Source organism: Myotis daubentonii, chromosome 1 (genome assembly GCF_963259705.1).
Source record: "Myotis daubentonii chromosome 1, mMyoDau2.1, whole genome shotgun sequence".
Lineage (NCBI taxonomy): Eukaryota > Metazoa > Chordata > Mammalia > Chiroptera > Vespertilionidae > Myotis > Myotis daubentonii.
Window position 1 is genome coordinate 101,354,763 of NC_081840.1, and position 17,424 is coordinate 101,372,186.

Here is a 17,424-nt window from a genome sequence, read left to right on the forward strand (position 1 = left end):
ACTGTTTCTTCTGCCTGAATGCATGTAGTAATATTTTTCTTTAATAGTTTATGTCAAAACTTTTATCTCTGATAGTGTTTTTTTGTGTGGCAAGTGTAATCATTTTAGCATTTCATTTTCTAAGTGGTAAATATTGATATTTTAGACTGTGTGATTGGTTTAGTATATTTAGTTTCTCTTACAAGCTCCTATACCAGATCTTTGCATTTTCTGTTAAAAATATTTAGTAGTAGTATTTTATATTTTGATTTTTAGGCCCTTTAGCAGAAAAATATTATATTAAAGAGGTAATGTTTGGTAAGGTAATTCTTGCTTTTCATTATTGTACTCTTTGCTATATGAAAAAATAATGCTCTTTTGAGATGAATTTAAATTTTATTTTCTAAACCTAAATTAAAAAATATAAAATCATATATGTAAACTATTTTGTGATTTCTTTTAATATAGATCTATAAAGATGGAAATATTTCTCTAAAACTAGGTTGTCTATGCAAGTTGTATTAAAACCTTTCTATTAATATTAACATATTGTTATTTTGGATTATAGACTTATGTTTTAATAATTCGTACGTTTTTGTGATTGAAAATTGCAAGACTTGAATGAAATGTTTTATCACACATTGTGAAGAATTTTATTTTAAAATGTTTTATTATAATTTTATTTTCCAGATTTTGGAATCTCTTTTTAAGGTATGTTCAAAATATTGCAGTTTAAGTTTACTAAAATTAAATGCAGAAATACATGTAAATGAAGTTTCTAAGGTTTGAAGTAGTAAAATTCTTTAACTTGCTGATATATATATTTTCAAATTTTATATTACAATTGTATGTTACACTAGCCTTATTCTAAGTCCTAGGATAAATTATGTTTGGTTCAGTACTAATTTTTGATATATGAAAATTCTCTCTTTCTCTCTCTCTCTCTCTCTCTCTCTCACACACACACACACACACAAACATGCATACACACATATCCATTTATTCCACTTCAAAAATTTAACTTGTCAATAATTATTTCTTTTCTGGTCCTTTTTTTTATTTTTTAAAGTGGTTTCAGCGACAGGTCAATCAAATGGAAGAGGTAAGTAAAACATTTCTTAATTGTTAATTAAATTAATATTTTATCTCATCTATAAACAAATTTGGAATATAAGTTAAAATTTTTTGAGTAACCATTGGTTAATATTGATTTACGTAGAGAAAGAATGAATAGATAGATAAAAGTGTCTCAGTGATTTATACACTACATCCCTGTATGTATCTGCTTTACTCTGAGTTTGGTACATTCTTTCACCTAAAATTGAACAATAGAAATTTAATTATTATTCTTTCCCTAACTTACATAAAATTATAAGTGACAAGAGAAAACTTATCAACTTAAAATTATCCTCTATTTAAATAATCATGCATAATATATATGCTTACTATTAAATTATATATTCATATTTTTAAAAATGTAATGTTATTTTAATGACTTTTTTGTACTTCTTGATTTTCAGGTGCTTTAGTACCAGTTTGAAAACTATTGGTGTCTGTTTTTAGGGGTTTTAAATTATGCTTTGGAAAAGACTTTATGTTATCTGTTTATATAGCAAAATGATTTCTAGGATATCTTTAGTTATTCATGGAATTATTTTAGTTCTCCCTTGGATATGTTTGTGGCTCAGCCCAATTAAACACTCTTGAAGCCCAGACACTTTAAATTAAAAAGATTTATTTATTTGGGATGTAAATTAAAGATTAAAGTTAGAAATGGAATCCTAGCAGCTTTTTATTATTTTACCTTTGGCCCCAGAGTAAACTTTTATGATCTTGCATTCTTTGCTTCAGATATGGCTGACAGTGGAAGAATATTGGTAGTTGTTCTTTGATTATGGTAGATTGGTCATCATCTTTCCAGAGAAGTAGGATTGGGGTGAAGTTTACTATTTCCCCCCACCCTCTTATAAGATCGGTATTTCTTTGCAATTTGGGTAGTGCAGCTTACCTTTTGCCTTCTTCTTTTTGTATCAACCTCTTTTTATTCTATTGTTTTATGCAGTTGTCTCACTCTCTTATTTATGCACTTAGTTGTGTCAATGTGTGAGACCCATCCAAAACTCTGGTTTCTCAGTTCCTTGACCGTCTTATCTCTGAAGATCTGTGTCCTTTATTTCTGGCTCCACTTCCAGTCACACTCTAGACCTTACCATTTATCGAATTGTTTTACTTTAAACATTACTAATTCAGGCAACTCATTCTTAAACTAGAAATATCTATATTTCCAATTAATATTTTAAATACTGCTCTGGCCACTTTTGAAGTCAAGACCATTAGTTCATTTATTCCTCTATCTCCTTGCAGTCTTTTTTACTCATCTTTCTTCACTTTGGAGACTATGTACTCCATCAAAGTGAATTTCTTAACTTCCTAATCTCTTTTACCTCTTTCTTTCTTTTGTTCTTGTTGCACTTGTCTATAAAACATAACCCTGAATAAATGTCATTATTCACTCTTTAGGTTTAGCTGTGAAACACTGCTGAAAAAGTGACATAATAGGTCAGACGCAAAAACTGCCTGGAAATTCTATCGCATCTGAAATTGATTTCAACCTTTTTCAGGCATCATCTCAAACTCACCCACTTTGTCCCATGTTCATCTTCACTGTCACCCAAGTGCTTGAAATGCTTGATATACAAGCCACTGGTTAGAATTCCTGCTAGCAGCGCGCGCGCACACACACACACACACACACACACACACACACTTATTTACATGCATACTCATTCTATGTTCCTTTCCTCCTGTTAATTAGAGTTTATTGTTCCTTCTCCTACATAAAATTCATTCTTATACTTCTGTTTGGTCTCATCTCGACTTCTCACGAAATTTGATTAATCATTCTCTCTTGTATATTAAACTTTTGTCATTCAAACTGTGTCCTTCCTTTCAGTTTTTAAATATGCTCATGTCTTTCTAATTTAATGCCACATTCCCCTTCAGTTATAGGTCTATCTCTCATTAGCCCTTCATAACCAATTTTAAAAATTATTTTGGAGATTTGGGAGAGTGACGTCAGAGCAATGGTGGCATGAGAGATAGCCTTGTTCTCTCCCCTTGAAGCTTCAACAATTTGAATGGTTATAATTCAACAAAAGATTCCCTGCCCAATGCACAATGTCTGAGATATCTGTGCATTGAAACACCAAAAAGTGGGCAAGTAGCTCTGCCTCATGGAGCATTATCCCGGCCAGGGCATATACCCAGGGTGCAGGTTCAATCCCTGATGGTGGTTTGTGTGGGAGGCAACTAATCAATGTTTCTCTTGCACACTGATATTTCTCTCTTCCTCTCTCCATCTTTCTAAAAAAATCAATAAAAAAGCATATACTTGGGTGAATAGTTAAAAAAAGAAATAAAGGTGAGCAAGTAGGAGCCAATGGGGGAGGTAAGATGGGAGAAGAGCTCAAAGGAGCTACGAACACTGATCAGCAGCCTGGAGCTCACTGCATGGCTCAGCCTAGAGAGTGGAGGAGTCAGGTTATGGCTGGCACTCCCTTCAGCCAGGAGGAGCACTTAGTGAGTATTTCTGCAGGAGTGGGCAGTGGGAGCTGTGGCTGAGCCCAGTGACCTGGGCAGGGACAAAGCACAGAAGTGTGGTCATGGTTTTCTGGAAGAGCATTCCAGACAGAGAAACAAAGCCATGGAGCCTGCTCATCTTCCCTTAACCTCCCAGAGCTTGTCTTCCCTCCCACTTTGTGTTTGGTTCTAGAGCACATTATCTGCAAACCCAAGAACTGGGTCTACAGAAACACCTTTTGCCCTGAGCAAAGAGGGCACTCTGCAGCTAGTCCCAGGATCAAGCGGAAGCATAGGGAGACATTGTGGAGATATGCTGATTACCATTGCTAGTAGGGCAAAGCAACAAAGGAGGTGGCTGGGTTCCCCCAGTTCACTCCATCCCCATACATTGGCAGCTGCTCTGCTGTCAATGTCTGGCTGGGGAGGACAGCACTGGGATTTTATAGATTTGGAGTCCATTGCCTACTACATGCCCCTGTGGGTGACCAGATCACAGGGGAGGCACCCACTTTCCCAAGGAACACAGGCCATATACCCCCACCCTACAGAGACCTGAAAAGCCCTAGAAGTGCAAGAGAGTTGAAAAACGTGTGATTCAGTGTCATCCACCAGAAAACAATTGAATGACTACCTCTTATCAATCTACTAGAGAAGTGCCACTCATACATAGATGCCTAAAAGAGAAGGATCACATCAAATACCATGTAAAACCAAGATAACGAGGCAGCTCAGACAGAAAATGAAACTTCTTCAGAAGATAAACTTAAAAACATGGAAATACATTATTTAAAATAGTGGTTGCCAACCGATGGTCTGTGAGGTCTGAAAAGTTGGCGACTGCTGGTTTAAGGAAACCTTTGGAGCAGCGGTCGCCAATTGGTGGTCTGCAGACCACTGGTGGTCTGTGAGGTCCGAAAGGTTGGCGACCGCTGATTTAAATGACAGAATTCAAGATTGCAGTTCTGAAAAAAATTCAACAGGATGTAAGAAAATACAGGCAGTTTAATGAACTCAGAAACCAAATCAACACGCAAAACAAGTACTTCACTAAAAAGATTGAAACTTAAAAAAAGAAGCAAACAGAAATTCTGGAGAAGAATTCAATAAAAGAGATCAAGAATGAATTAGTAATTCCACATGTGAGTGAAATCATATGGTACTTGTCTTTCTCAGACTGGTTTATTTCACTTAACATATGCTCTTCTGCTCCATCCATGCTATTGCAATGGGTAAGATTTCCTTTTTTATAGCGAAGTAGTATTTTACTGTGTAAATGTACCACAGCTTTTTTATGCACTCATTCACTGATGCACACTTGGGTTGCTTCCAAATTGTGACTATTGTAAATAATGCTGCAATAAACATAAGGTTGCATATATTCTTTCAAATTAGTGTTTTAGGTTTCTTTGGATATATTCCCAGAAGTGAAATTCCTGGGTCATAAGGCAGTTCTGTTTTTAGTTTTTTGAGGTAACTCCATACTACTTTCCACAGTGGCTGGGCCAATCTACATTCCCACCATTGCACAGGGATTCCCTTTTCTCCACATCCTCACCAACAACTTGTTGTTTGTTGATTTATTGATGATTGCCATTCTGACAAAAATAAACTAACACACAAAATAGAAACAGACTAATAGAGAACAGACTGCCAGCTTTCAAGTGGGACGGGAATTACAGGGCGGGGTGAAAAAGATGAAGGGACTAAGGAAAAAAATAACCCTTATAGACACAATCAACAGTATTGTGATTATTAGAGGGAAAAGTGGGTCAGGGGAAATGGAAGAAGGTTTAAAAGGGATAAATGGTGATGGAAGAAGACTTGACCTGGGGTGGTAAACAACACAATGTAATACACAGATGTATTATACTTGAGACCTCTGAACTTTATTAACCGATGTCACCTCAATAAATTCAATAACAAATAAAGTAAATTAACTAGAAAACATAGGAAATAGAGTGGACCAGATGGAGAAAAGGGTTAGGGTATCAAAGATAGAAACCTAGAAATGATGCAGAAGAAAAAAGAGACTTGAGCATAAAAAATGAACTCTAAGAACTATCTGACTCTATCAGAGCATTGTAAGAGTAATAGGCAGGCTTATTTCACTTAGCATAATGCTCCCGAGTTCCATCCATGCAGTTGCAAATGGTAAGAATTCCTTCTTTTTTACTGCAGCATAGTATTCCATTGTGTAGATGTAGGGGAGGGTGAGAGTAAGGGGGAGAGATCAACCAAAGGACTTGTATGCGTGAGTATAAGCCTAGCCAATAGACACAGACACTGGGGGTGGGGGATGGGGAGAGGTGAGGACATGATCAACAGTGAGGAATTTAACAACCATAAAAAATTTTCCCCAAAATAGAAGTCTAGGACCAGATGGCTTCATCAGTGAATTTTACCAAACATTCAAAGAAGATTTTGTACCTATCCTCAAAATCTTCCCAAAAATTGAAGAAGAGGCAATACTTTCTACAACACTCCCTACCACATTTTATGAGGCCAACATAAGCCTGATATCAAAACATGGAAAAGTTAATACAAAAACAGAAAACTACAGACCAGTATCTGATGATTACTGATGTAAAAATCCTACACAAAATGCTCACAAATTGAATATAACAATACATTAAAAACAGTACATCACACTGTGGGATTTACTGTGAAAACAGTACATCACAGGGTGGGATTTATTTCAAAGGCACAAGGATGATTCAACAAACATAAGTTAATTAATGTAATATACCACATTAACAAAACAGGATAAAAATAATATAAATATAATTTTTATCAGTAGATGCAGAGAAATAATTTGATAAGATACAACATCAATTTATGATTAAAATACTCAATAAAATGGGCACAGAAGGGAAATAACGCAACATAATAAAGGCAATATATGAAAAACAAACTAATATAATGGTGAAACCTGAATGCTCTTCCTCTAAAATCAGGAAACATACAAAAATGCCCACTCTCACCACTCTCATTCAACACTAGAGACCTGGTGCATGAATTCGTGCACCAGTGGTGTCCCTCAGCCTAGGGATTAGGCTGAAACTGGCTCTCCAACATTCCCTGAGGGGTCCCAGATTGTGAGAGGGTGCAGGCCAGGCCAAGGGACCCCATTGGTGCATGAATTTGTGCAATGAGCCTCTAGTATGCATATAAGATCTTTGGTTAATCTCTTCCCGCCCTACCCCCTCCTCCCTTCCCTCTGAGACTCATCAGTCTATTCCATGTTTCCATGCCTGTGGTTTCTGCTCCTGCATTGAGTGTCTGCCCCCTGGTGGTCAGTGTGCATCATAGCTACTGGCCGGTTGGCCAGTTTACCAGTTGCTTAGGCTTTTATAAATATAGACTAGAGGCCTGGTGCACGGATTCGTGCACCATGGGGTCCCTTAGCCTTGCCTGCGGGGATTGGGCCGAAACCTGATGACATCCCCTGGGGATCCCAGATTGCGAGAGGGCACAGGCCAGGCCAAGGGACCCCACCGGTGCATGAATCTGTGCACTGGGCCTCTAGTATGTATATAAGATCTTTGGTTAATCTCTTCCCAACCTCCCCCCTTCCCTCTGAAATTCATCAGTCTGTTCCATGTTTCCATGCCTGTGGTTTCCGCTCCTGCATTGAACGTCTGCCCCCCGGTGGTCAGTGCATGTCATAGCTACCAGTTGAACAGTCAGCCAGTCGCTTAGGCTTTTATATATATAGATAGTACTTGAAGTCCTAGCCAGAGCAATCAGGCAAGAGAAAGAAAAGGCATTCAAATTGGGAATAAAAAATATGATTCTTTTTATAGAAAATGCTAAAGACTCCACCAAAACTATTAGAAACAATGAACAAATAGAATAAAGTTGCAGGATACAAAATCAATGTACAGAAATCCACTGCATTCCAATATATTAACAAATTTCACAAAAAATTAATGAAAAAGAGCAATTCCTTTTGCAATTGAAACAAAAAGAATAAAATATCCAGGAATAAATATAACAAGGATGTGAAGGACCTACATACTGAAAACTGCAAAGTATTGTTAAAAGCGATTGAAAAAGGCACAATGAAATGGAAAGATATTCCATGTTCATGGATTGGAAGAATCAAAATAGCTAAAATGTCCATATTTTCCAAAGCAATATACAGATTTAATGCAATCCCCACAAAAATCCTCAGATATATATGGAACCACAAAAGAGTCTGAGTGACAAAAGCAATCCTGAAAAAAAAGCTAGAGGTAGCACACTATCTGACTTCAAATTATATTACAGAGCAGTGATAAAACAGCATCCAATTATATTATAAAGCAACAATAATAAAAACAGACACACAGACCAAAGGAATGGAATTGGATGCCCAGAAATAAAACCACATGTATATGGGCAAATTATTTTTGACAAAGGAGCAAAAAAACTTCCAATGGAGAAAAGAAAGCCTCTTCAATAAATACTACTGGGAAAATTGGAAAGCCACATGCAAAAGAATGAAACTAGATTACAATTTATCCACATGTACAAAAATTTATTCAAAATGGATCAAAGACTTAAATATAAGATCTGAAACAATAAGTTACATAGAAGAAAACATAGGTACTAAACTGTGGACCTTGTTCTTGAAGATTTTATGAATTTTACTTTAAAGGCAAGGGAAATAAAAGCAAAAATAAATAAATGGGAATGTATCAGCTAAAAAGTTTCTGCACAAAAAACGAAACTGCCAGCAAAATAAAAAGGCAACCAACCAAGTGGGTGAAGATATTTGCAAGCAACAGCTCCAACAAGGGGTTAATATCTAAAAAATACAAAAAGAACTCATACATCTCAACACAAAACAAACAAACCAATTTAAAAAGTGGTCAGAGTACCTGAACATACACTATCATGAGAAGATATTCAAGTAGCCAACAGATATATGAAAAGGTACTCAACTTCACTAGCCACTAGGGAAATGCAAATCAAAACTACAATAAGATACCACTTCACACTTGTTAGAATGGTTATTATTAACAAGACAATAACAAATGTTGAAGAGGTTGTGGAGAAAAAAACCCTCATTCACAACTGGTGGGAATGTAAACTGGTACAACCATTATGGAAAACAGTATGGAAGTTCTTCAAGAAATTAAGAATGGAATTAAGCATATGAACCAATTTCTCTTCTGGGTATCTACACAAAAAATTTGAAAACATGTATTTGCAAAAAAAAAAAAAATGTACTCCTGTATTCATTGCACAGTGGTTAAGACATAGAAGCAACAAAAATGTCCTTGGATAGATGATTAAGTTAAAAAATGTGGTACATAAGAGCTGATTTTTTGAAAAGATAAACAAAATTGATGAACCTCTAGCAAGACTCCTCAAAAATCAGAGAGAAGATCCAAATAAACAAAGTCAGATAGGAAAGAGGTGAACTAACAACAGACACACAGAAATACAAAGTATCATAAAAAAATATAATGAATGACTATATTCCAACAAACTGGACAACCTAGATGAAATGGACATATTCCTAGAAAAATACAATCTTCAAAAACTCAATCAGAAAACCTGAATAGGCTGATAACTACTGATGAAATTGTAGCAGTAATAAATTTCCAGCGAACAAAACTCATGGTATGGATGGCTTCAGAGGGAAGTTTTTCCAAACATTCAAAGAAGAACTAACACCTATCCTCCTCAAACTATTCCAAAAAAATTCAAGAGGAAGAAACACTTCCAAATACTCTTTATGAAGCCAGCATTATCCTAATTCCAAAACCAAGTAGAGACCAATATCCCTGAGGAACATAGATGCTAAAATCCTCAACAAAATATTAGCAAATCAGATCCAACAATACATTAAAAAGATCACACACCACAACCAAGTGGGATTTATCCCAGGGTTGTAAGGCTGGTACAATATTAGCAAATCAATAAATTGGATCAATGAGAAGAGGATTACAAAATGGCAGTGGAGTAAGTGGATGCTGCACTGACATGCTCCCAGAATGAAACTGGAGTTGCAACTAAAATACATCCTGAATAATTGACTAAGACTAGCTGGAGAGAACCCTGATAACAAAGGACAGAAAGTAGGGGCCAACATAGAAGCTAGTTGGAAGTGCTGAGGTGCAAAAGGGCTGGTTGGGCTTCCAAAGAGAGAAGCTTAGGTTCTGGAGGGACATCTCAGCTGTTTTCCACTGAGAACTCTGCTGTTTAAACTCCAAGCTGGGCTCCCCAGCCCACAGCAACAGAATTGAGAATGGTGTCCTCATAGCATCTGGGTGTGAAAAGCACCAGGGTTGCTGTCTTCCAGGGAGAGATGGCTGGAAATCCAGGCATACTCTTAAAGAGCCAATGCAGAAAATTTTGTGTGCAGTCACTGACTCTGGGCTCTGGCAGAAGGAGGGTAGTGTGGACTGGAGCTGAGGGAGCAAAAGCCAGTTTTGGGAGTTCTGGAATTGGACATCGGAAGGCAGAAACCCTGGTTTCCTGTGCCTTGGAGGACATCTTTCTCTGGTGGATCTTTGCTATCCAGTCAGTTTTTGCCCCACCCTACTGGAAAACCCACTTGCCCTACCCTATGGAGTTTTTGAGGCCCATTAAGAGACTGAGAATAACAATTAGCATGGAAGCATAAGCAGTTGCCCCACCCTGTTGGAGAATCTTATCCTCAGGGTATGGTTGATAGCCTGAGGCTAATCAAGACTGAATATCAGATGAGATTGGGCACTTTCAGGGTGGTATGGCCTAGAGAAGCATTGAACAGACTGTCAAACTACAGCAGAAAGGCTGGGGAGGGTTGGGGGGGGCGGAGGTAAGAGATCAACCGAAGGACTTGTATGCATGCATATAAGCATAACCAACGGAAGGAAGCAAGACACTGGGGGTAGGGGGCAGGGCATGTGCTGGGGAAAAGGAGAGGCTGGGGGAAGATCAATTGGAAAAAAGGAGACATATGTACTACTTTTTGTAATACTTTTTTTTTTTTTTAAATATATTTTATTGATTTTTCACAGAGAGGAAGGGAGAGAGATAGAGAGTCAGAAACATCGATGAGAGAGAAACATCGATCAGCTGCCTCCTGCACATCCCCCACTGGGGATATGCCCGCAACCCAGGCACATGCCCTCGACCGGAATCGAACCCGGGACCCCTCAGTCCGCAGGCCGACGCTCCATCCACTGAGCCAAACCGGCTTCGGCGTACTTTTTGTAATACTTTAAATAATAATAATAATAATAATAATAATAATAATGACTGAATATCAGAATGCAGGCAGAGGAGGCACAGAGAGTCCCAAGCAAGAAGAACCCAAATAGACTCACACCCAGACACATCATAATTAAAATGACAAAAATTAATGACAAAACATCTTAAAGGCAGCACAAGGAAAGCAATTTGATACCTACAAAGGAGGTCCCATAAGGCTGTCAACCAATTTCTCATCAGAAACTCTACAGGCCAAAAGAGAATGGCATGAAATATTCAACATAATGAAAAGCAAGGATCTGAAAGCAAGATTACTATATCCAGCTATCATTCAAAATAGATGGTGAAATAAAGAGCTTCCCAGACATAAAAAGACCAAAATAGTTTATTACCACCAAACCAGCACTGCAAGAAATGCTAAAGGGACTGTTGTAAGAAGAAGAAATAGAGGGAAAGAGAAGATCACAGGCATAAAGAATAAGAATGGCAACAAATAAGTACCTATCAATAATAACCTTACATTTAAATGGATTAAGTGCTCCAGTCAAAAGACATAGGGTAGCTGAATGGATAAGAAAACATGACCCATATATATGCTGTCTACAAGTCACCCACCTCAGAACAAAGACTCACACAAGATGAGAGTGAAAGGATGGACAAAAATTTCAATGCAAATGGAAATAAAAAAGGGGTACAATTCTCATATCTGACAAAATAGATGTCAAAATGAAGGCCATCACAAGAGATGATAAAGGTCACTATAAATATTAAAGGAATCTTTCCAACAGGAGGATATGACCCTGGTAAATATATGCACCCAATATAAAAGTACAAAAACATATAAAAAATTTCTGGAGGATGTTAAGGGAGAGTTCAACAGCAATATAATCATAGTTGGAGACTTTAATTCCCTACTCACTACACTAGATAGATCTTCCAGACAAAAAATTAACAAGGAAACAACTCTAAATGAAACACTGTATCAGATGGATTTAATATTGACATTTATAGAAATTTCACTCAAAGCTGCAGAATATACATTCTTCTAAATTGCACATGGGTTATTCTCAAAGATAGACAACATGCTAGGACACAAAACGAGTCTCTACAAATTCAAGTAGTTTGAAATAATATATAGCATCTTCTCAGGTCATAATGGAATAAACTTAGAAATCATTTACAGTAAAAACACTCAAAAACATTTAAACACATGGAGGCTAAATAGCATGTTATTAAACAATGAATGAGTTACTAATGAGAACAAGAAAGAAAAAGTTCTTGGATTGGAGGGATCAAAATACCAGATATCAAGCTATATTTCCAAGCACAGTTCTCAAAACTGCCACTGGTACTGGCTCAAGAACAGACATATAGACCAATGGAACAGAACAGAGAACCCAGAAATCAACCCAAGACATTATGCTCAATTAATATTTGACAAAGGAGACAAGAGCATACAATGGAGTCAAAACAGTCTCTTTAATTGTGCTGGGAAATTTGGACAGACACATGCAAAAAAGTGAAACTAAATCACCAACTTTCACCATACACAAACTCAAAATGGCTAAAGGTCTTGAATGTAAGATGGGAAACCATAAAAATCCTGCAAGACTCCATAGGCAACAAAATAGCAGACATGTGTCACAGCAATATCTTTTTAAAAAATATTTTATTGATTTCTTTTACAAAGGGGAAGGGAGAGGGATAGAGAGAAACATCAATCAGCTGCCTCCTGCACACCCCCGACTGGGGATGTGCCCACAACCAAAGTACATACCCTTGACCAGAATTGAACCTGTGACCCTTCAGTCCACAAGCTGATGCTCTATCCACTGAGCCAAACCAGTTAGGGCCCACAGCAATATCTTTACAGACACAACTCTAGGGCAATGGAGACTAAGGAGACAATAAACAAATGGAACTACATCAAAATAAAAAGCTTCTGCACAGCAAAACAATCAACAAAACAATAAGAAAGCCCACTGCATGGGAGAACATATATGCCAATGATATTTCTGATAATGGCTGAATCTCCAAAATTTACTGAGAACTCATACAGCTTAACAAAAGGAAGATAAATGATCCAATAAAAAAATGGTCAAAGGATTTAAATAGACACTTTTTGAAAGAGGACATATATAAGGCTGAAAGATATATGAAAACATGCTCAAAGTCACTAATCATCCAAGAGATGAAAATCAAAACAACAATGAGATACCATCTCACACCTGTAAGAATGGCTATCATCAACAAATCAACAAATGACAAGTGCTGGCGAGGATGTGGAGAAAAAGGAACCCTCCTGCACTCCTGGTGGGAATGCAGACTGTGCCGCCACTGTGGAGAAGAGTATGGAGTTGCCTCAAAAAGTTAAAAATGGAACTCCAATTTGACCCAGTAATCCCACTTCTAGGACTATATCCCAAGAAACCAGAAACATCAATCAGAAAGGATATATGCACCCCTATGTTCATAGCAGCACAATTTATAATAGCTAAGATTTGGAAACAGCCTAAGTGCCCATCAGCATATTAGTGGATTAAAAAACGGTGGTACATCTACACAATGGAATACTATGCTGCTATAAAAAGAAGGAACTTTCAACATTTGCAACAACATGGATGGAACTGGAGAACATTATGCTAAACGAAATAAGCCAGTCGGAGAAAGATAAATATCACATGATCTCACTCGTATGTGGGATATAATGATCAACATAATTTGATGAACAAAATTAGATCGATCTAGAGACAAATAGTAGGTGTGGGGGAGGGTTAGAGAGCAACCAAAAGACTTGTATGCATGCATGTTAGCATAACCAATGGACACAGACTCTTGGCGGTGGGGGCTTCCCCAGGGTGGGAATGGTTGGGGTTGGGGAATTAATTGGGGAAAAAAGGAGACATATGTAAAACTGTAGACAATAAAAAATAAGAAGAAAAGGGATAAAAGTCACAGTATGGCAATATATGTAACACTAAAAGAAAAAAGTTCTTGGAAACAAATGAAAATGAATGCACAACAACCCCAAATCTTTCTGACATAGCAAAAGCAGTTCTAAGAGGGAAGTTGGTAGCATTACAGGCCTACCTCCAAAAAAACAAACAAAGAAAAAAACAAAACCCAAGAAAAATTAATCTATTTAACCCTATAATTTTATTAGAAAGAGAACAACAAGAAAAACGCCAGAATAAGTGGAAGGACGGAAATAAAGAGTAGAGCAGAAATAAATGACATAATGACTAAAAAAAATACAAAAGATCAATGAAACCAAAAGATGGTTCTTTGAAAAGATAAACAAGATTGATGAACCTTTAGCCAGACTCATCAAGAAACAAAGGGGTCCAAACAATTAAAATCAGAACTGAAAATGGTAATGTAACAACTGACAGCACAAAAATACAAAGGATTTTAAGAAAATACTTTGGGCAACTATATTTCAACAAACTGGATAACTTGAATGTAATTGACAAATTCCTAGAAAAATACAATCTTCCAAAACGAAATCAGGAAGAATCAGAAAACTTGAATAGGTCAATAATAACTGAGGAAATTGAAGCAGTAATAAAAAAAAAACTTCCATCAAACAAAAGCCCTGGCTTTACAGGGGAGTTGTACCACACATTCAAAAAGAACTAACACCTATCCTCCTCAAACTATTTTAAAAAATCCAAGAGGAAGGAATATTTCCAAACTATTTCTAAGAGTCCAGTATTATCCTAATTCCAAAACCAGATAAAGATACTACAAAGAGAATACAGGCCAATATCCCTCATGAACATAGATGCTAAAATCTTCAAAAAAAAAATTAGCAAATCAGATCCAACAATACATTTATTCCAGGGATGCAAGGCTGGTACAATATTCACAAATCAGTAAATGTGATACATCGTATAAATAAATTGTAAGACAAAAATCACATATCAATAAGACGCAGAAAAAGCATTCGACAAAACCCAACATCCATTTTTTATAAAAGCTTTCAGCAAAGTGGGAATAGAAAGATCATACCTCAACATAATAAAAGCCAAATATGACAAACCTACAGCCAACATCATACTCATTGGGCAAAAACTAAAACCATTTCCCCTCAGAACAGGAAGAAAACAGAGATGTCCACTTTCAGCACTGTTGTTCAACATATTACTGGAAGTCTTAGCCACAGTGATGAGACAAGAAGAAAAAATAAAAGGCATACAAATTAGAAAGGAAGTAAAATTTATTATTCGCAGATGACATGATACTGTACATAGAAGTCCCTAAAAACTAAATATTTAATAAATGAATTTGGCAATGTATCAGGATACAAAATTAAGACCTAGAAATCTATGGCATTTTTATGCAGCAAAAATGAACTGTCATAAAGAAACTAAAAAAAATCTCATTTCCCATAGCAATAAAAATTAAGGTACTTATGAATAAATTTAACCCTGGAGGTAAAAGACTTGTACTCAGTAAACTACAGAACATCGAAAAAGAGAGAGAAGATATAAACAAGTGGAAGAATATACCTTGTTCAAGGATTTGTAGAATCAACATCAGTAAAATGTCCATACTATCCAAAGCAATCTATAGATTCAATGCAATTCCTATTAAAATACCAACAGAATATTTCACAGATCTAGAACAAGCACTCCAAAATTTATATGGGACCAAAAAAAAAGGTCACTGTATTCAAAACAGCCTCGTACTGGCAGAAGAACAGGCATATAGATCAATGGCACAGAACAGAGACCTCAGAAATTAGCCTAAGCCATTATGCTCAATTAATATTTGACAAAGTAGGAAAGAGTACACAACAGAGTTAATGCAGTCTCTTCAATAAATGGTGTTGGGGAAATTGGACAGATACATGCAAAAAAATGAAATAGACTCCCAACTTATACCATACACAAGAATAAACTAAAAATGGATAAAAGACTTAAATGTAAGTTGTAAAACTATAAAAATCTTAGAAGAAACCATAGGCAGCAAAATCTCAGACATCTCATCAATATATTTACTGATACATTTCCTAGGGGAAAGGAAACTAAGGAGAAAATAAACAAATGAGACTACATCAAAATAAAAAGCTTCTGCACAGAAAAGAAATCATCAACAAAATGAAAAGGGAGCCCACTGTCTGGGAGAAAGTATTTTGCAATGATATATCTGATAAATAGTTAATATCCAAAGTATATAAGGAACTCATACAACTTAACAAAAGGAAGACAATCCAGTTTAAAAATGGACAAAGGACCTAAATAGACATTTCCCCAAAGTAGACATACAGAAGGCCAAGAGACATTTGAAAAAATGCTCAAATTGACTGATCTTCTGAGAGATGCAAATTAAAATGACAATGAGCTACCACCTCACACCTGTCAATGCATATGAACAAATAAAAAACATGTGCTGGTGAGGATGTGTAAAAAAGAGAACCCTGGTACACTGTTGGTGGGAAAGTGGACTGATGCAGCCATTGTAGAAAACAGTATGGACTTTCCTCTTGGGCCCACCCGCCAATCCCCTGGGGTGCCAGAAGCATCCTCAGAGTGTGAGGAGTCGTGGGGTGGTGGACATGGCCATGATGGCAGGCTAGGCCTAAGGGGCCCTACACATGTATGATTTAATCATGTGCTATGCCTCTAGTCTATATATATAAAAGCCAAATGACTGGAATGCTGGAACAACCAGAATGACCAGAATGACCAGTTGCTTTGATGTGCATTGAGGCCCCAATTGGCCCCCAAACCTATCAGGGCGGTGCTGGCTGGCTGACCTCCTGCGGTCCTCCCTGCTGGTCAACCTTCGTGGCCCCTCCCCCTGGCAGGCCCCATCCCCAATTACCCCCCACCCCAATTAAGGGCGGAGCCGGCCAGCTAACTGCCTATAGCCCCTCCCCCTGGCCAGCCCAGCCCTGATTGGCCTCAATTGGGGCAGGCTGGCTGGACCCCACCCGTGCATGAATTCGTGCACCAGGCCTCTAGTTATACATAATTCTCTTTGTATGTTGCTAATTCAATAGGCAATTTTATTTACATTGGCTATAGTTAATATTATTGATTACTTCCTTATTTGTAGAAAACTATTTCTTTGGGTTTTGTGAATTATACTTTCTAGGCTTTTTTTTTTTTTTTTTACCTCTTTGGTGGTCTCCTTTTTTAAAGTTACCTTTATCTAACAATTAAATACTGGAGTGCCTCAAGATTTCATCCTGTCTTCCTTTCTTAAATTTTTTTGTTTCAAACTTTCCCCCCTAGATAATCATCCCCTTTTTTTCCACTCAAGTATTATCAATTATTCTTTTATCAAGTATTATCAATTATTATCTTTATGATAATAATTTAGAAATATACAACTCTTGCTATGAGCTCCAGACATGTGTCTAATTAACCTACTAAATCATTCTACCTTAAGCCCAATAGATCAAAATAAAATTTCCCTCTACTAAACTCATCCCTCTTCCAGTGTTCCCTGTCTTAGTGAGTGGTAGTAATACTATCCAACTGGGTAAATCTGTATTTTTTTAATTTTATGTCCTAAATAGCTGTCAAATGTGTCAACTTTACTCTGTATCTAATGGTTACATCTTTGTGCCAATATCCATCATCTATAGTATGCTTAAAATCCTGAGTTATGAATTCATACCCACTGGGAGGAATTTTCAGTATCAATTAAACTTCTGATTTTGGA

General features: G+C 36.9%; 1 protein-coding gene across 1 annotated transcript in view; it reads left to right on the forward strand.

Annotated features, from left to right (window-relative positions):
* Window positions 1–17,424, forward strand: part of LOC132231028 (coiled-coil domain-containing protein 7-like) — a 189,415-nt gene that overhangs the window by 61,005 nt on the left and 110,986 nt on the right. Inside the window, exons 4-5 of the mRNA XM_059689478.1 lie at window positions 670–690; window positions 1,049–1,081. Coding sequence (XP_059545461.1) covers window positions 670–690; window positions 1,049–1,081 — 54 coding nt within the window. The remainder of the gene's footprint in view (window positions 1–669; window positions 691–1,048; window positions 1,082–17,424) is intronic.